This window comes from Phasianus colchicus, chromosome 6 (assembly GCF_987193195.1).
Source record: "Phasianus colchicus chromosome 6, bPhaCol1.hap1.1, whole genome shotgun sequence".
Taxonomy (NCBI): domain Eukaryota; kingdom Metazoa; phylum Chordata; class Aves; order Galliformes; family Phasianidae; genus Phasianus; species Phasianus colchicus.
This window is the reverse complement of record NC_143441.1, coordinates 10837325-10857868: the sequence shown is the minus strand read 5'-3', so window position 1 is coordinate 10857868 and position 20544 is coordinate 10837325. Positions and strand designations below refer to the sequence as shown.

Sequence of the window (20544 nt, the reverse complement as noted above, 5' to 3'; positions counted from 1 at the left end):
GACTGCTTCATTGTAGTGCATCCTCAAGAAGTCTGAGCTTCCCTGTGCACCTTTTCGAGTATGATCACCATGTAGTTTATTTTGGAAACTCATGGCCTAGTGGGTGTTTTGCAGCTGCTGCACTACCTGATCTCTCCCCTTCCAACTCTGTTGTTTTGTCTTCACAGAATGCAGCTCCTTCTCTCCACCAACCACAGTGATCCTTCTCATCCTCTTGTGTTTTGAGGCACTTCTCTTTCTCATCTTCACATCGGTTATGTTTGGGACCCAAGTACACTCCATCTGCACTGATGAAACGGTGGGTGTTCCACACCCTCTTTTCTTTGCCTTGTCTCTCACCATTAATAGAAAGAGTTATGGGGTTTTGCCTCATTGCACGGGGAATTCATGTGTACCCTTTGAGGAAAAATCCACTGTAACCAGCTGAATCAGCATAGTGCTAAATTGTCCTCTCTGGAAGTCACTGTGAGGAGTGGTGTCCACCAACGTAATTATTGGCTGGGATGTTGTGGGATCTGACATTACCCCGGGTAAGGTAAGGCATTGGGAATGGGGCTTACTCTGTACAGATTCAAGAACTGTAGATTCAGGAATATTTTTTTCTTTAATGAAGTGCTGCTAGGCTGGTGTTTCAGATTTTTGTTGTGTCCCTGCTGGTGTCACAACGTGCAGCTTTGTGTGCTAGAAAATTTTCAGTTTTGGCTTGTTAATCTGTTCACAATCCATTCTCAAGGAGTGTGTGTGGGGGGGGACCAGCAGGGGAAACTTGAGACATTCCTGGAAATGGAATACAGTCCAGTAGTGGTGGGTACAGCCTGCTGCAAAGCCACCATGTTTGAATACATCACAGTAGAGGTGACACAGTAATGTTGTTGCACTTGTGTCGCTGCACTTGCTACTTTTGTAAAGGTGGAGCTGGTGCCTCCTGGTGATACTCCCACATGTGAATGCTGCTGGCTTTCACCAAGCATGCTCAGAGATACGATAACTCACATCAAAGGACTGGAATTAACTGGAGTGACTGAAGAGAAGTTACAGTCTTAAAAGAGGGACCGGAGTACCCTGCCTCCTTTAGTTGTCCTTACCCTTCGCTTTACTCATGGCCATTTGAAGCTAGAACAAATATGTTGGCTGCCATTGGAGAGTTGTGACTGTCACTGCAGTGTGTAAGAACCCATCGCTCCTGAGCCTTCTTTACAGTGCATGTTTTTCTGCCTGGCTTCTGCAAAAGGCTGATGTTCACACTGTGGCTCTTCTGTGCTCAGAGGAGGGCTGCAGCTAATCATCCTGCCAGGGTGACCTCCACGATAGAGTACAGTGTCATATGGAACAAGATCCTGCCTGAGTTAATCAATAAGTGTGTAAATTAGCAATGCTGTCTGTGAAACAATCACCCAAATTTCTCAGTCTTTGAAACCTGGCAGGAATTTTTAGAAGCTGCTTCCCATAGTCAGGTACACAAATAAGTCTCTTTCATTTCTCATCCCCTCAAATTCTGGAAGCTCTTAGATGTGAAAGGACTTAAGCCACAAACTAAAATTAAAGATATGGGCACTCCCCGTTTGGTCATGGAGGTTTGCTTTTGATTTATGTTTTGTTTTTTTTTTAATTCTCAGCAGTAAAGATTTTGCTCTTTGGAGGCTTCTGTGTTGTCTGTTAATTTTGCTAGCTTTGAGCTAGCTGGGTCTGGCAAACAATCTGTTTTGAGTGCAGGATATTTCCAGGTGAAATTCTACCTGATATGGCCCCTTTCAGAGTTTTATGTCACATTCTAGAGACAGGACTGTGTTGTGACCTTTCTCACCTTCTTCCTATCCCCAGGAGACCTCCTTTTCTGTCTTGTGCACGCTGGCCCCCTGGGATGCTTCCTCTCTGCCTGGAGGCACCCAGATCCCCAGTATTGTGCCATTACCTCTGGAGGTGACATTCTCAGGGGTCACTGCAGCTCTTGCAGTTGTCTGAGCTTTTTTTGCAGAGCACCCAGAACTGGTAACTTGAGACTCACAGATGTATTACAGTGCATTGATCTATAGCACAGGAGAGGTGTGAAGGTCAGGAGAAGCTTACCTTGCAAAAGATGATAAGTTAAAGAACATAACAATCTGCCTGCCAGCACTACCCGTGGAAAAATAATGCTCTCCAGTGACTGCACCAGTTAATTTTGCTTCTGTGGCAGCCAGTCATAGCTTACCTGGAAGACCCAATTCGTGTTTATGGGTATAGCACAGATTTGAGTTTGTGGGGTTTCTTGGTTTTTGTTTTAAAAATGACTGACCAGTGAGTGTTCCAGCTGATTGCTTGATGGCTTATTTTTATTTTCCCTCTAACCTTTACTAAACAATGCTAATGATTTCTCTCCAATTGGTATCTTATATAACCTTTTCTCCCTGCTATTGGCCCATGCATGTTTTGGCAGTGATTGAATGAAACATGAAGAGGCACCAGGTAGACTTAGCCACATGGAGCCGTGGGTGAATCTGAACTTCCTGAACTTGCTTGGTGAATCTTGGAGCATTATAGAGATTATCTCATTGGGTTTTTTTGTCTGCAAACCTATGATTGTTTCTTCTAATTTTTTTTTTTCCCGTCTCGTTAGCACGTAATGCTTCCAGCCATGTGCTGAAAGTATGTGCTTTGTATTTGGTTTTATGTGGTGGGTTTTTTAAATTGACAATACAAGCAATTGGAGGTCAGGTCTTAAAAGGTTTGATGAAATTTCCAGGCCTGAACAAAATTAAAACACTTCTATTTCCGAGAAATATTTTCTATCATTTTATTAGTAGTACTATTAGTAGTAGTATAAAGCAATGGAGAGAGGAGAGGCTCTAAAGATGCATTTTAACATTCTTACTCCATCCTTTGGATAAGGGGTAACTGAGAATAGACCTTTCCACAAACCCAGAGCGACAAAAACTGAGCGTTTGACTGAAAATGTGATATTTCTGTTTTCAGGGAATAGAGCAATTGAAAAAGGAAGAGAGAAGATGGGCTAAAAAAACAAAATGGATGAACATGAAAGCAGTATTTGGCCATCCGTTCTCTATAGCATGGCTTAGCCCATTCGCAACACCAGACCAAGGAAAAGCAGACCCATACCAGTATGTGGTCTGAGGAATTCTTGACCAGCATTTCCACTAAGATAGAAACATATTGCAGCACTACTGTTTAAATTTTCCATGAATGTTTAAAACGAAAAGCAAGACAAACTTTTTTTTATGTCTAATGAATGGCTGATAATTGCAGAGAAAAAAAAGCCCTGTATTCCACAACTTCAGATAATTCTATATCTCTGGCTGAAACTGCTGCTGTTGCTTTTCTTTCTTTCTTTCTTCTTCTTCTTCTTCTTTTTTTTTTTTTCCTTAATCATGTTAACTTTACTGGCCTTTGTTTCTCTCTGCTTTCTGTATGGCATAACTAACGTGAAGGGAGTTTTCCTTCTCCATTGTGACCCACCTCTTCTGAGTAGGTTTTCATGCTGTCTCCTGACTGTGCTGAGCTCTGTGGAAGACATATGAGTGCCAAGTCCTACACAGACACCTTTGGACTTCCTGAAGGAGCACGCAGCTCTTTCAGAAATGAACTTGAACTGGGAAGTAGACCCTTCACTTTATCAAAAGGCTCAAGACGAGAACGTGACACGGCAAGAGAGCCAGTTGACCTGGTGATTGCACGCAGTTAAAGTATTTAAAACAAACATTGCCAACACTGCTTCCCCCTCGTTTTTCCTTCCAGCTACAAAATCGATTTCATCTTTCTGGCATTATTTTGTCTGTTCCCTCCCTTGTGCGCAGGAAATTGTTGCCATCTTAGGGTAACTGTGGCAGATTTAGAAGACTTTGTGGATTTTTAAAATGCCTTACATTTGCAGAAAAGAAAGAGGAAGAATCTGATTTTCAAATGCTTAGAATGGCAGCAGTATCATGTTGGTGTGTGTTTGTCTCGGTACATGAGTTGTTGGAGCAATACCTGTTAACTAGTGTTTAAAAACTGATGTGAATGCCTGGAGGCAGACAGATAAAGACTAACCTTGGTGGGATGTGTCGTTATGCCAGGGAGATTGATTCTACATTCTTAGCATCGCCCTGGTGTAGAGCTTTGTAAATCTTTTATCATGTATATGCACACCTGTGTGCAAATGCACACAATGTGTATGTATGTTAAAGCTGGGAACTGGTGGTGGTAAGGAGCATGTGCACTTCATGGACTGTGTGGTGATGAAAGAGGGAGGGACAGAAGGCATCCCAGAAACAGGTAAGGCCAAACCATTCATAACTGTGACCGATACCTTGTGTTCAGGCAGGAATTTTGCTATATTTTTGGATCATTACTCCAATAGACTTATCAGAATATTGCGAACTAAGGAAAAACTACACATCAGCTGTGTCCAGGAATTCCAAGGAATCTTTTCTTTCCTTGGTTTAAATAAAAGCCGTATTTTTTGGAAGATGATGTGTTCAGACTGCTTCAAAGCCATTGGGGGATGGAGGGAAATCAGGGAAGGAGAAATTTAGCGGATGTCTCATTTTGGAAGTAATGTGAATGCTGCATCTTTTCAATCTGTCAATGCTTCCATATGGAAAACAAATGCAATAAAACTTTTCCAAAAAAATTCTTTGCTGTTCTTAATTTCTTGAAACTTCGGGAAAATCTGTAATGGCTTCCTGAGCTTGGTCTGAACAGGGCTGCTTTTGTCACCCAGATAGGTAATGAATGAATGCATCTCACAATATAATTAATTGCTGAATTGCATGTTCTAGTTTTACTTTATGTCCTGTTATTCACTACGCATTTTGAAGGAAGGTTGCTTGCATTGTTCTGGCTTTTAGATCATTGTGGGGAAAACAAAAATGTAATTACTCATTTGAGATTTCAAACAAAGACAAAGTGTTGAAGTATTACCCAGTATTGTATTTTTCAGGCAAGCTTTCTGATGTTTGGAGCTGGCAGAGATGTCTGTTGGTGCCTGTGTGTGCCTTACTAACTGGTGTTCTCTGGTTTATTTGCACTGTGCATCTCAGAGTGTGACTTGGTGCAGTGTGGCTCAGCACCAACATGAGGAAGGCACGCTTGCTGGCTCTCCCAAACAGCACCGCCTGATTTCAGAAGCTGGTTCTGCTTTGGTGCAGCTGACAGAAATGGGAGCACAGATGTGGAGAGGAGGAGTTATGGTATTTGCCAGTTCTGCTTGTGCCTTTCTTTTGGATTTTATAAGCATATGAAAAGAACCAAATGCCTTCCTTCTGAGTCGTGAGAGCTGTCTGCAGGTCACTGCTCCTGAGCCAGAGCCCCCAGCACCCTGTATGGCATAGCAGAGAAACGGGTGCTGAGGGAGATGGGGCGAGGAGCCAATTACACAGAGCTGCTGGTAAAACATAAGTTCCTGACTGCTGATTCTTTTCCCACTCGGCTCTATTTATCTGCGCTTGCACATCATAAAGTAAACTTAGTTATCTGGGAACCTTTCTTAATCTTTCCCTCCCTTTCTGTAACCTTCCTCACGCCCTGCTGACTGTGGCAGCCAGGCAGAATGTGAACAGGAGCTGATTTTGAACAGTTTTGTCTGTTTTGAATATGTGCCCAGGAGGGATCAGTAAGGCTGGGGATGGAGAGGAGGGGGAGAGCCTTGCCCTGCCTGCTGTACTGCTGCTTTGAGCTGACCTCACGTAGTGCCATGATTGGCAGATGCTGTTCTGAGTGATGGGTGGTGGTTTGGAAAGATGGGGCTTGCTGCTTGGAAACCTTCATGATCCTTATCCCCCATTTTAGCAGCTGGATGGATTGAACTGGGTTACACAACCAATTGCCCAAGGAAGAAGCTGTGGTTCCTCATCCCTGGAGGCACTCGAGGCCAGGTTTGATGGCACAGCCTGATCCAGAGGGTGGCAGCCCTGCCCGTGGCATGGGGTTGGCACTGGGTGGGCTTTAAGGTCTCTTCCAACCCAAAATGTGTTGTGACTTTGTGACTGAAGACAGGGTTAGAGCTGGCATGACCAGGGAGGCTTTCCATGCTTGGTGCTTTTTTTCTCCAATGTTAGTGCAGAAACACTAACTAGCTGCTTGTTAATTGTGTAGTATCACATTATGAGGCTCACTGGGTATCCAGTTGGGGTGCCACAGAGATTCATTCGCATGTTGTTGTTTTCCCTTTGCAAAGCTCTGAGATGATTTGTGGGTACTTAGAGAACACCTCCAGAATCAGAATGGAGGGCTGGTTTGTGTCACGCTATTCTAAAGCTGCTGTTTTAAATGGTTTGAACTGAACTTGCTCATTTTTCCTCTCCTTGAACATCTCCAAGCTCCAGACCCAGGTCTTTGCTTCTCGAGGAGCAGCATTTCTGCACTGTCACCTTTGTCATTGTCACTCTCATCTACAAAACTGACTCCATCTAATGTGTAATGCAGAAGGTGGGCATGAAGATGTGTGCCTGACTTCACATAGGAGTGGCCTTAAAAACAAGTGCTCCAAGTGCTGTGTTTCTACATAGAAAAGACTTCCAGACTGAGCACTTACAGTCAGCGTGTGTCCTTACTGTGCTGGTGGGAAGAGGATGGGTTGGAGCTGACCCACTGCTCCTTTGCACTGGGATTGGCCTTGGACAATTTGTGAAGCAGAAATAGTGTTTCTCAATATTTGCTCTTAATTGGTGTTAAACATGCATGTTCTCATATTACTTTTCATTACTAAGCAACATCTGTCTGTAGTAATTCCCAGTGACTGGGAAATACAGCACTGTTTTCTTGTATCTGAACCATTGTAAAGAAAAAAAGCCCAAATAAGGTGAAATTTCAGGTTGTGATTGTATTTTGTTACTTGTTGGAAGGATTCTAAAAGCACTGGGAGAAGAGGTCTCGGTTTGAAAGGGGGATGACCTTCCAGAAGCCTTCTTCTTACCAAGCAATACCAACTTACACCCAAATAATTCGCCAAGGTTGGGGCTGTCGAGCCGAGTCGTGTTTTGGGGACTTGATGTTACGTCTGGGGATGAATTCATTGGTACAGCAGGATTTCTGTCTGTCTGCCTGTCTGTCCATCTCAGTAGCTGAGCTGTGAGCACCATGATGCAGCTCAAATACCTATTTTGAACATGAAACGACCCCAAACTCTCCTCTTCTTGCAGGGCATCGAGCGCCTTAAGAAGCAGAAGCCGACCTGGGAGCGGACCAGAGGCTGGGAGGGGATGAAGGCAGCCTTCGGCGGTACCCCATCCCTGTCCTGGCTCAACCCCTTCTCCAACGTGGACTGCAGGAGCCCACCTCCAACCCCCGCCACCCCTGCGGGCGCCATCATGACGCAGGAGGAGATCGAGCAGTTCCTGGCTCAGGAGGTGTCCATCCAAGTGCCCCATGAGTAGCAGAGCATCCACCCAGGGCCCAAGGGACGCGTCCAGGTGGTGTGTGTTATTTTATTAACTACTTGTGGTGGAGAAGCAGGGTGGGTTTTCTTGTCTTTTTTTTTTTTTTTTTTTTTTTATTCGGGTACTTCTGGTGCAGAATATAATTCAGGACTATTTATGGGGAAGTCGGGTAGAGCACCAGCAGAAGCAATGCAAATCTCCAGAGCAAGTTTAACCCAAAGTGAGAGCCACACGCCCTTTGGAGCTGTGTCCTGCCTTACTGAGCTGCTCTTGTGTGGCCTTCAGGGAGAGACGAGGTGTGGGGCCGGAGCCGTGGGGCCTCGTGTCCTCATTGCACTGGCTGGATGAGTGTTGCCTCTTGCCCTGCCAGTGCCTGCATTCGGAGGTGATGCTCTAGGCATCAGCACTCTGACAACCAAGATCTAGACTGGTTTTTGGCTGTTTTTGCCTTGTTGTCATCTCCCCCACCTTACTGACCAGTGACACGTCACCTGGGCAACATGCTCCTGGATTCCCACCCCCCAGTTGTGCAGCTTTGAGGCCCTGTAACGTGCAGCAAAGATAATTATCGCCTTGGGAAAGAGAGATGAAGGAGTTGGGGGATAAACTGAGGCATTGTGGAAGACCTGGATTAACTTTCAGTTATTTATGAAAGCCCAAATTCCACTTTTTTTTTTTTTCCTCATGGCAGTGATAAAGGAGTTTGAACGTGAGATAACAAACAGTCTGGTGGGTGGAAGCGAGGAGTGCAGTTGGGCCAGAATCCAAGAAAACAAGGGGAGATGTTTTGAACCATAGTGACCCCCTGTGTTTCTCCTCTTTTTCAATGAAAAAATAGATTTAGGGGGAAAAAAATGCATAAGGAACTGTGTGTCTATCCAAAATGTCTCGGGTAAAGGGAAACATGCTGTACCTTGGGGAAACTGAGGTATCGTCTTGATGTAGGTTGGCCCTACGAAGAAGTGCAGTGTGGAAATGGGAGGCTGTCTCACTTCTGCACCAGCCTTCATGTCTGCACGTCAGGGTCTGCATCACAGGGACATTGGGGACATATGTGAATCTACACAGGGAGAAGTGGGGGTGCGTAAGGTGGAAGCTGGGAGCTGCTGTTCTCAGCTAACTCTCCCACCTGTGGGTGGAGGTGGGGTTGCAGTGCCCCACAGGAAAACCAGCACTGGAAGCAGCATTTGGTGTAATGTGACAGCTGTATCCACAGTGCTGATTGCTGGGGTGATCTCCTTCCACTTCCTGTGTTGCTCCTCAGCAATGTGGGTTTGTGTGCTGTTTCAATAGCTGAAACTAGAAAGCTGTATGAAAGGGGGACTCCTCTCTGCCCGCTCCATGCTGCCACATTTTTGCCCATCAAAGGTGCAGGAGCTGGAAGGATGCTGGCATCAGGAAATCAGAGTGTTCCCTCACTCCTTGGTACCCTCCTGCTCAGCCTCGGTACAGCATGGCAAAAGTCTGAAGCAGCAGAAGTCCTCGTGAGTTGGAATGATCTGCTTCATTCCAAGCCTTGGCATCCACCTCATAGTGTAACTCCCACCAGGTAGCTTGAGACCAAAGTTATTTCCATGAAATTGAAACCAGCCCCCTTCCCCTCCCTGTGGCATCGTGCCTTCACCTCCAGCCCAGACTGGGCTCCATCAGCACTGCAGCATGGGGCTTCAATCCATGGTGGATGGGATCACAGTGGCCATGGGCAGCTTTCATGGTCTTTTAAAGCAGGCTTTCTATGCAAGTAAAGAACCTGTATCTCTTGGAAATATATATATTTTGGTAATCATAACTCTGGTTTATGCCTCCGGATGCTAATTGTACTTATTAAAGAATTAATATTTCTATGCTGCAGTCTGTGCTCCTCCGTTCCCTGTGCTCCACTCTGCCCTGTGGGGCTCCATGCCCTGGGCAGTCTGACTGAGTGCCTGACTTGGTTAGCAAACCTGCCCACAGGAAAGGGGCATGTTTGCCAGCAGGGAGAGAGAGGAAAGGACATGGGGAATTGCTTAAAATGTGTCTTGAGCTCCAGTGCAGAGGGGTCTGGGCAGCCTCATGAGACTGCAGAGGCTGCAAAACAACCCGTGCCCCAGCACAAACATTGGTCACACAGTGAATTTGTCGATTTTAACGCTCTTTATTGAAGCACAGTCAGCTACAATCAGCTACAATCAAAGCAACTATGGCCTTTACATCAGTGTAATTCCCATTGCTTAATGGGATTGTAGTTCTTTGCTCATCAAGCCCTATTCCGCAGTCGAGGAGAGGAGTGGTGGCAGTGACCTGCAGCTGTCACATGTTCAGGGTCCCCTTCTGTCCACTGCCGTGGTGCTGTTCCTAATGGGTGACCATGATGCCCTTCTCCACCGAAATGTCTTTGACCTGGTTGGAGGTCAGCCTGGCCACGATCTTCTTCTCTCCTACTCTTGTTGGAGTGCATATGACTTCAGACTTAATAATCCTGCCCGGCTGTATATCCCTAGGGAAAAAGGAGAACAGTCCCAGCATGAGCTCCTTGCACATCACTGGTCTCATTTGCCTATTTGTCATGGTTTTGCTTAAAGAAAAAGCCACTGCATGTGTTTAGCATGGGTATGCCCTTCTCCTGCAACCAAATTGCAGCAAGCAGGGTTTGGTACCCTATGTAGTATCCCCCAGACACTGTCTTGTGCATGTATGTTGAAGAGCTGCACCACTCACTGTCTCCTACCGCTTCCTCAAGGAGAATTAACAGACAAGGAAAGGATGTTATTCCATGCCCGTCAGCTGTCTGGGGCTCAGAGTTGCTCAAAACCTCATCTTACCCTTCATCAAACGTTGCCATCTTAAATATGCCCAAGCCCTCCACCATCAGCTTGCAGTTATCCAGGGGGACGTTCAGCTTGTTCTTGAAGATGAAGGCGCAGGTGAAGTCCTTGTTCAGCTGTGCCGTTTCGGGCATCTGGAGGAGGAAAGTGAAGCAAACACAAAGACAGGGGATCAGAGAGCTGACAGAGGTGCTGGAGGTGCTGCTAGCAAGGGGAAATGTTTCCTTCACTCCCCCCATCTAATTGTGAGACCTTTGTTTGGGGTCCCATAGCCCCAGCCAAGCCTGGAGGGGTACAGCCTCACCTGAACCTGGATGGGGGGGTACTCGAAGCTCAGTGACACCTCCTTGGTGAGCTTCTCAGGTGTCCCCTGGATCTCAGCGATGGCAGTGACTTGGACATGCTCTTCATCGTCCACTGTGGCCAATGCCTTCATGTAAGCATCAGGCATGATCTTCAGTGGGACATGCACCTCTGCAGGACAGAAAGCGTGACCTGGCTCTTTAGCACATCAGTAGCAGAAGCAGCACTGGTGGCAGTGCCTAGTGATGCTGGTGGGATGCAGGGTGAAGCATATTTGCTGAGGCCATCCTGCCCTGCATACCCATCTCCCCCCCATGCAAGTGCTGGCTCAGAAAGCACTAGAAGCAAAGATATAGATGTATATTTTTGGGAAGAGTGACTCATGCTTGGGATGAGCAAATACTGTTAAGTATTCATCGCTCGTTAGTGTGTTGTTTGGCACACTGCAGTCGTGCTGCTGGGGATCAGCAGTGTAGCCTAGGTTGCTCAAAGATATGGAGGAAGCAACAGATAACCCTGGGGGTAAATAGCCTACAAAACGTATCACAATTTCCATGCCTACCAGATTGGCCTTCCACCTTGACAGTCTGCTTGATATGTCCAAGATTGGCATGGACTTTCCCAGTGTAGGACTGCAGCTGGCAGGAGCTGGCAAGGTCGACAGTCCAGCTCCCAGCCACGGTGCTCTTCACGGTGATGACCACTTCAATGGGATTACCAGGATACAGAGGCTTTTCGTTGGTTATCTCCACCTGGACCCCAGACTTGGGGACCACCTCATTTTGGACCGTGTCCTTGTCACCCACATTTCTTAGGCTCACATCCATGGGGACTGCAGCAAAGTGTGCACGAGGTGTCATCCCTGAGGGCTGCAGGTAAGAGACGGCTCTCTTCATGGATGCTCTTTCCTCTGAAGAGCCTGATGAAGGAAAAAAGCTTCCTCAGACCTGTATCTCAGCGCCCTCACCCAGAGCCACCTCCCTTCCCTTTATTTGTTCTTCTGCTGCTGAGCAGAAGGTGTCAGGGCACCGACTGCCTCAGCCTCAGCTCAGGAGAGCCCCGTGGTTTGTGCTATTTGTGCTACCGCTGGAAGCGGGGCCTGCCTTCTGACTCTGCTTTGGAGGATGGGGGGCAGTCACCTTCAGGGAACTTGTACTGCCAGGTGATGTCCTCCCTCCTGTTCTGCCCCACGGCCTTCGTGCTGATGTTGGCGCCGATGCTCTGGCTCTCCACGCCCAGCTTGGTGTACTTGTTCCTGCCGTTCTCCTCCGTGACGCGCCAGTAGACCTTGTCAGCGTTCACTTCCGCGTACACAAACTTGCTGTCATAGGGCAAATACACGTCTCCATCTTTGACTGCCTTCACTGGGCACGGGCCACACTGGAAAATACCTGTAAAGCACATTCAGTGCTATTTGCTGTGCCAAACATGACACACACGTAGTGCATTTAAACATTCATGCACCCAACAGTGCCCTGCAGGGTTGGCTTCCAGCCTGCCAAGAGACACAATTCCCTGCTTCCTGGGCTCAGACTGCAGGAGTGAGATTGCCGGCCTCAGGAGCTCACAGCTGGCTGGAGACCACAGCTCCATACAAAACATCCCTGCCTCCCTTGGGAGTTGCAGAAGAGCCCTTCCAGGTAAATCCTACCTTGACTTTGCTCCTGAGGGGTCGCGTCGATTGCCTGCCAGCCATCAAACCCTGATGGCAGATCCTTCCGCTTCATCCAGACATCATTCCACACGTGGAAGTTCCTGTGCACATTCAGGTTGCAAAGAAAGGGAGTGAGGTGTTGTAGGTAAGAGCGGTGAGCTCCTCTGCTTAGCTCTTCCAGAGGGCAGCTTTAACAGGGGATTTGTGTGCAGCCCTGTGAAACCCTAGGCTGCCTCCCTCTCCCCAGCAGCAAACACAAAGCAAAGGGAAACTCTCAAAGAAAAGCCTACCGGGGCTGGGGAATGCAGCATTGCAGGGATTAGGGAGGGTTAACCCTACCAGACAGAGTCAGAGGACATCCATTTCAGCTTTTCTCCTTTCTCGTTCAGGTAGACATCAACCCTCAGGTTCTCGTCGGTGTCATGCGCCGAGTTGAAGTTGCTCACACTGCGGGCTGGGATTCCCAGGCAGCGCATGACTGCAACACAAACAGAACACAGGGTTACAAAATCACTAGTGGGCACCACTGGGGTCACCTGGTCCAAACCCTGTTAAAACAGCAACACTCAGAGCAGGAGCCCAGGCCCGCATCCAAGTGGGTTTTGGAGAACCCCAGAGAGGAGACCCCACGGCCTCTGGGCAGCCTGTGCCAGCACTCAGTCACCCACACAGCACAGAGTGCTGCCCAGTGTTCAGAGGGAGCTCCTGTGCTCCACTCTGTGCCCATGGCCTCTTGTTCCAGTGCTGGGCTCCGCTGAACAGAGCCTAACTCTCAGTGCATCACTCTCTCCCACTTGCTATTTATACACATGGATAAGACCCCTTAGCCTTTGCTATAGCAGTCCCAGCTCCCTCAGCCTCTCCTCATATGACAGGTGCCTCAAGTCTTTAATGAAAACACCAGGATCAAAGGGCATGCAGAAGTTTCCCTGGATTACTAGCCCAGTAATTAGGATATGAGATAGAGAGACATGATTTCACCCCTTACCTGTAGTGAGGACTCCTGAGAAGACCCAACATTGACCATAACTGACAGGCTTCTTCGTTTTGTAATACTGCTGCAAAATTGCAACGCTCCCAATCCATGCCATGGGGGAAGTCCCATTCTCGTACTTCCCTGACCAGTTTCCCAGCACGACACCACTGTCATCGTTGGCATTCACCTGTATCCATGCACACACAGAGGAGAGAAGTTCAGGGATGAGGCTGAATGAGGCCCACATCTTCCTAAGGTGCTCCACAGCTCTACAAGACTGCTGGCACCAGCAGGGTCTTCCCTGCCTGGAACCCCTCTGCCTGGATGTCTTCAAGCATCCCAGGCCCCAGCACTCCCAGAAAGCCTCCCAGTGCAACCAGCAGCTGCCCCTGAAGCAGACTGGGCCTGGCCACCAGCTGCCTACTAAAGGACAACTGCTGGGCCAGTGGCACATTTTGGAAATGGAGAGATGCTGCATTTCTCCTGCCTCTTCCCTCCACCCAAAATGCCTCCCTAGCTCTTCTCCTGCAGTTTTGTATTCATTCCAATCCCCAGGGAAATAAAAGCGAGCAAGAAGGAAGGAAAACTGGAGGGGCAAACCACTCCTCTGAGAGAGCCATACCAAAGCAGACATGGCCCTGGACACAACCACGGGATCCCTTCTACTGCTCATCTTGAGCTTGCTTTTGTCCAGCAGATACATGCAGGCATCCAGGATCAATTCCTCAAACTGTTTTGGAGAGAAAAAGGAGACATTTTTACTACATCACTCTGAAAGAGGATTTGCTCACTCACCTTCAGGTCTATCTAGGTATTTGGAGGAAACTGCCAAACTAGCCCTACCTTCTGACCTTTCTTTATGATATTGAATGAACCTACTTCTACTCTCTGGCCAATGTTGATGGTAGATGGCTAGTTGGACTAGATGATCTTAAAGATCTTTCCCAACCTCAGTGATTCTACGATTCTGTGATTCTGGAGCCTATGGAGCTTCCCAAAGGCTTTTTCTCCAAAGAAGAGTTTAAATGAAAACCCACCTTGGGAGAGACCAGCCTATGTCATGTGTCTCGCAAGCAGAGCCAGAACCTGGCCCAACAACTTCTTGCTCTTGTGAGCACTCCTCAGTCAGCTACACCACCCCCCTGAAGCCTTGCACATTGCTCACATGAATAACGATATTTTGAGAGGATTACAGATATTCAGGCTATTGACATACATAAAATAGATTCTGGTTAAAAAAATACATAATTGCAGATTACTATGGCAAAAGATTCCTAATTAGCAGGTGCTGATAAAGCTCCCTCAGATCCTTCTCAGAGAGATGTCAGGCATCCTACACAATGAAACCTGGCAGAATATCTGCATCGCTTCCCCTTGCTTCATGGCAGAATAAAACTAAGACAGGCACAGTCCTATGGGCAATGCCCTTTGGCCCATCTGTGGAAAAGGCATCACCACGAGGACTTTTGATGGGCTCCTCTATGTTATTCCGTGTGAAACTGTAGACTTGGAGAACAAAATAGAGCAAAAAAAGGAACCCCCAAAAGAACCAAAAAAAAAAAAAAAAAAAAGATTGCAACAGCACTAATGATGCAATGGGGACAGAATCAGATATCATCATGTATCCACCCTCTCCCCCGCTGCTGAGCTGGTCAGTAAGGGGGATCCCAGAGGGGAAGATTTGGTCAGAAATGCTCTGTTCTCATTTTCTGAAGAATTTACCAGTATCTGGTGATCTGAGGGCCAATGTGCCACTGAGCTCTAGTCTGGGGCTAGGGAATCTGCTTAAGCAGATAGTTTACTCTAAGCACCTGAGATTTCCCAGTGAAACTGGGGGACTACTCAAGTGCTTTAAGCTGCTTGTGGGCTTAATCTATTTGTGGATTCATTTAAATTAACACCAAACAGAGAAAGAGTGAAGAGAGGTATTGATGCTGTGGGGACAGCTGTGCCTTACCTGCCCAAAATTCCAGGGTTTGCTGTGTATGTTGAAGGCAGACCCAACATAGATGTAGCCTGTATCATTGAGTACGTACTCCTTTCTCTCAGCCTCGTTGGACAGGAAGACAATATCACCTTGAAGAAAAACACTCAGATGTTGGCTGACTTTCACACCTGCTATAGGAAGATTTTCCTGGAAAGCTGCACCGTGGCAGTTGGTGGTCTGTAACACTCACACCGCTTGGTGGCTGTGTGGCATTCACACTTTTCTTGCTATTGTGGGAGAGTTCCTACAAGGTTAGTCTTTATTTTAAGCCCTAGGGGCTCCCCAGTGAGGAGCTGGCTCACTGCTCTTGACCCACAGGGATGCAGCAATTTGGAGAGAAGAAAGGATGTACATGGGAAGGGGGAGAGGAGAAGCTCCGAGGTCAAGTCCTTGAAAGCAGTATTGATAACCCAGTTTGCTGGACCACTTTCCTTACCTTCACACCAAGGGTTGAACAGAAGGTAGATGGTGTTCTTCTCGGGCTTGTAAACATTAGGGCCAGTCTTCACTATCAGGCCGTATATTCCCACAGCGGCATTGGGTGCGCTGGTGACAGACAGAGTGCACTGGGAGGCAACAAGGAGAGGGGACATGACATGACATGACCAACCTTCCATGATGGCACCAGTGGTGTGGGGCAGAGGGATGGGGCACATCCTATGTGCTCAGTAGGAAAGTGGGAGGTGAACAGGGCAAATGGAAATCCATAGGGCTAAGGAAACACAGGACAGGGGCTATGGGGTTTCCTTCCAGTGCTGCCTCATGCCCTACCTCTGTGCCACTGGATTTGACCATGGAGATTTGCCAGCCGCTGACATTCCTCGTGCTCCTGGGGTTCAATGACATCAGGGTCCCCGTGGGCTCCATTGGCTTTTCACCTGGAAATAACAAGTTGCATGGGTTTGCAGGGCTGTGCAGTGCCCGGTGCTCTCCCACTCAGAGCAGTGCTTACCAATGCTGAAGTGCAGTGACAGCTTGTCGGCGGCTCGCAGCTCCCTGCTGAGGGTCAGCTGCAGCAGGAAGGGCTGCCCACGCCGCACCACCAGGTTCGAGGTGTTGTACGCATCCGTGTGGTGCTGCACCGAGTTCTGGCTCTTGAGGAAGTCAACCTTGGTGACCTTCAGGTCGCTGTCTGAAAGATCATTCGCGGAGAGGGAGGGAGACAGGAAAAAATAAATTGGTGTATTGGTCAGTAAAGACAGCTTTCTTCTTACTAGAGCTTTTGTGGGTCACGAAAACACCTGGGCACCCAGGGGTCCAGCAAGAATGCTTGTCAAAGACCACTGCAAGGAACAGATGGCTCAACAGCAAAAAATAATACCACTTAACAATACCACTTCTCCTGCCTTTGGGTCTGGAGCATCCCACCTCATGGTGCAGGTGCTGGGTGCAAGAGGGGTCACGCTGGCAGCAGCCAGGACCATCCTCCTATGACACAACTTGCTTTGCCACAAAGCAAACTTTGCCTCGGCACAGAAACACTTCTGTATTGTTTTTAGTTTTGTTTTTGCTCTTCTGGAGCAGATGCCAAAGGGAATGGTGCCACAGGCACTTGCATGCAGCTATGCGTCTTCCTCACCTTGCTGTCCTTCACTGTAGGCAACATGTGCACGTGTGTATAAACAGCTATAGAAATATATGTGCAGCCAAGGGCAAGGATCTTTGAGCACTACAAACGGTTGTTATTGCCAATATTAAAGCCACAGTGATAGTAGTGGCAGTAGAAGCAGTCATTGTAGTAGGAGTAGTTATAGTAATAACAGCCAGGACCAGTGACTTAAAAATTAACCCCGACTGTTGATTTTTTTCTCAGACCAAAGACTTTATTAGCCTTATCTTGGCACTGAATTCATCTGCTGTGATTATCAGTTAATGGTTGACAGCAGCCACAATTGACCGTTGTGGGACGTAGGCACTTAGCCAAGTTGGATGTAACCCAAAAGTGTCAAAAGTCAGCCCTCCAAACTGCTAAACTTTGCAGGAGCAAAGCAAGACCCCTCTGCTTCCCACTAAGATGGGGACCTGGGGCTCTGCTCAGGTTGGGCAGGGAGAGTCAGAGCATGCCAGAACACAGCCATGGCTCCTCTGAAGTGTCAAACCGTGTCCTGCCTCTGCCTGTGAGCCTCTTTAGAGCTAAGTGCTGTGCAAACAGCAGGGAGTAGCAACGCTAAGCAAGCGTTTGGCTCACAAGTGATTCAGATAAAGAGGTGGGCGAGTCAGGAAGTATGAAAACTGGGATCACTTGGAAATAAAGAAGTCAAAGGTAGGAGGGGTTAAGGGATTAGGTCACAAAATGCCTTGACAGTTTTATATGGCACTGCCAGCAGTGCCAAGGTGAGCATCACTGGGAGCCAGCCCTAGCACCAGGGAGGCTGAGATGTGCCGCTGGCTGCTGTGGACATGGCTTCACGTGAGAGAGGCTGTGAGCAGGGCTGGATCCTGAAACCCAGCCCAGATCAAGGCTACAATTGCTGCACAATGACTACAGCTCTGAGCAAACCGAAGTGATCGCCCAGTGAGCTGCACTGAGTTACTGCCTCCCTGCATTTCCTCCTATTTACTCAATAAACCACATTTATCATCGCTGTGTAAGAATTATCAGAAGTGTGGTAAACAGACTTAAAATTAACCATCACCTTTCGTTTACTGGTTGCCTTTTGAAGTGCTTTTTGTTTGCTTGCTCCATGCCACTGTCAATCTAGGGCTGATATTTTGCACAACAGGGTATGCAGGACACCAAAAATTTCAGCAGGAATCGTTCAACCCTTTGCTGAAGGAGAACTGAAGGGATAAACCAATCTCCAGCCACCAGAGCTGCTTGCCCTTGCTCCTTTCTGAAGTTCTGGTGATCCTGTGCTCAGGAAAGACATTCAGCTGTTGGATTGGGTTCAGAGGAGGGCCATGAAGATGATGAGAGGGCTGGAGCACCTCTCCTGTGAGGAAAGTTTGAGGGAACTGGGCCTGTTTAGCTTGGAGAAGGGAAGACTCTGGAGAGACCTCATTGTGGTCTTCAAGTACTTGAAGGGAACTTAGAAACGGATGAGGAACCAACTTTTTACATCATCTGATAGTGATACGACAAGGGGGGATGCCTTTAAACTTAAAGAAGGGAGATTTAGGTTAGATGCTAGGAAGAAACTCTTCACTCAAGGGGTGGTGAGGCCCTGGCACAGCTGTCCAGAGAAGCTGTGGTGCCCCATTCCTGGAGACACTCAAAGCCAGGTTGGATGGGGCTCTGGGCAGCCTGGTCTGGTGGGTGGCAGCCCTGCTCATGGCAGGAGGTTGGGCTTGGGTGAGTTTTAAGGTCCCTTCCAACCCAAATCACTCTGTGATTCTATGATTTTCATCTCAGAATATTTTTTTGTTGACTATCGTTCATATTGAGGATGCAGAGAGAAAATAATGCAGCTAATCATTAATTATTTTTTTGAAGCATGCCCTGACTGTGCCATGTCTCAAGTTGAAGAGCTGTGCCTGCCCAGGGCTGCATGCTGACCTCCCTGCACTGATTTCTGAGAAATCAGTGATTCCTGGTGATCTGCGGTCCAGCTGACACAGCTGTTTGTTCTGAGGAATGCCATGGAACCAGCTGGAGGCATCCCCTATCTTTTGGAAGCATCTCCACCCTTAGGCTGCCTTCTTTGCACTGCCTGCAGGCTTGTAAACATGAGAATTAATGGTTTATAGTGGATGAGTGCTCTGAAATACATAAATATATAGATATATTTCTCTTCTAGTTCCATGATTTATCTGTTACAGAGGTGTTACAACCTGACCCACAGCCTCATCCTTACAGCCCCATCCGTAAGTCATGAGGTTTAAAAAATCATATTGTAGAGCAGTGTGTTTATAGCCAGTCTGGCTTCAGTGGGGGTAAGGACTTCTCAGAAAGGAAGTGCAGTGGGAATTACATAGTCTGGCTGCAAGAAGGAACAACGTTTAGATACCTGTATTCACTTACCATCCTTGCCCAACCTCGGGAGAGCACTCATCTCAGGACAAAGCCTGAGGCTGGCAAGGAAATTCCAGCTCATCCACACACAGGGCACAGAGGTATGAAATCATATATTCATAGAATCATTAAGGTTGGTGCCATGGTTCTTGAACATCTCCAGGGACGGTGACTGCACCACCTCCCTGGGCAGCCTGTGCCACTGCCTCACTGCTCTTTCTGAGAAGAAATTTGTCCTAATATCCAACCTGAGCCTTCCCTGGGCAGCACTGGACAGCCCAGCCCTGCTGCCAGCTGTGCCTTTGGCACCAGCCACCCCTGTTGCCCAGGGCTTGGGGTGGCCCCAGCAGCTGCAGCCACTGCAGGAGTGACTCAGGCACTGGGTCAGTGCAGGTTCTGCTGACAATAGGGTAAGCCAAATAAATCCCTCTCATTCACACTGCAACTTCTGACAAGTGGTGTCAACCATCCCTGAAGAGCAATACTCTACACAATCAAGCAGGATGAAAGAATGAAATTCTTTTCAGCTTAGCCCAGTAAGCTTTTAAAAAACACACTTCTTGCCCATTACCACTGGCTGAGCCAGATATCTACAGGTTGAAGGAGAACAATGAACACCGAGTTGCGCCTTCCAGCCATGTGAACCCTCAAAACCACCTGCACAGCCTGACCCCAAAAGCAGCACTTCCCCAGCAGCACCCAGATGCTTTTCCTCAAAGACCCGCTCACCGCAGCCTCCTGGAGCCCCAGTCCTCACCACAGGAGCCCTGCCAAGCTGCAAATATACCGCAAGTTATCATAAAGCTCATCAGTACCTTGGCTCATGGTTCCTGCCGGTGGTGTGACCAGAGGAGAATGTGATGCTGGTAGCTTCTGAGCTCCCGAGTAGCCTCTGCCCTTGCCTGTGTGCTTGCAGCAGGAACAGGGCTGCCCTTTTTATCTCTCCTGCTCTGAGGTGTCAGCAGGTCCATTGCCAAGGGGTGGTGTTTAAAGAAAGGAAGTTCCTGCAGAAGAAAAAAAAAAAAAATGACTACAACTCCCTCTGCACATAGTCAGCCCCTGAAGAACAGCGAAACTTAAATCCCGCCTCTCATGGAAGGTAAATTTGCACAATCTGATGACAACTGGACAGACCCTTCACTGACAAATAGTAAATCATGGATTAGATGAGTAACGAGAATGCACTCGTGCCCTAATATTCAGGCTACTGGGACTGGGCTAACTTCAAGGGGCAGCTCACAAATGTTCTTCAGTTCTTCAGAAATTAAGAGTTTCCCACCAGGAATGGTCCAATATTCTTTGAATTTAACAAGATTTTTGTCATGGGGTTTGGGTCAGAAACATTCGATGCTGTGAGCTAACAGCCAGTGCTCCCACCTGTGGCAAAGCCCCTTACCTGTGGTGTTGTGTGGAGGCTGGAGGAGAAAGTGGGTGGGAAGAAGAGAGCAAGACTAAGTCCAGAAGGAACAAGAAATGTGGTGGACCAGGAGCCATCGCTGGCTGAAGAGAGCCT

At 47.8% G+C, this 20544-nt stretch overlaps 2 protein-coding genes across 7 annotated transcripts in view; one reads left to right on the top strand and one right to left on the bottom strand.

The window, feature by feature from the left end:
• Positions 1–9390, top strand: part of ZDHHC3 (zDHHC palmitoyltransferase 3) — a 30557-nt gene extending 21167 nt beyond the window's left edge. For 4 of the 6 annotated variants that reach the window (XM_031590355.2, XM_090142421.1, XM_090142419.1 and 1 more), the window contains exons 6-7: positions 168–298; positions 7119–9390. In XM_031590355.2, the coding sequence (XP_031446215.1) occupies positions 168–298; positions 7119–7352 (365 nt within the window). In that variant the 3' untranslated portion in view covers positions 7353–9390. Of the gene's footprint in view, positions 1–167; positions 299–2952; positions 4620–7118 lie in introns of those variants that run through there. The other 2 variants (XM_090142422.1, XM_090142423.1) reach the window with 2 other exon arrangements.
• Positions 9391–9469: 79 nt separating this feature from the next.
• On the bottom strand, positions 9470–20007 carry TGM4 (transglutaminase 4). Its single transcript, XM_031590353.2, has 14 exons — positions 19847–20007; positions 16032–16211; positions 15851–15957; positions 15516–15645; positions 15050–15168; positions 13715–13822; positions 13105–13279; positions 12456–12594; positions 12114–12217; positions 11602–11853; positions 11025–11381; positions 10464–10633; positions 10157–10293; positions 9470–9831 (listed from the first exon to the last, which is right to left on the bottom strand). The coding sequence occupies exons 1-14, from the start codon at positions 19854–19856 to the stop codon at positions 9690–9692; spliced, it is 2130 nt and encodes a 709-aa protein (XP_031446213.1). The 5' UTR covers positions 19857–20007; the 3' UTR covers positions 9470–9689.
• Positions 20008–20544: the final 537 nt, after the last annotated feature.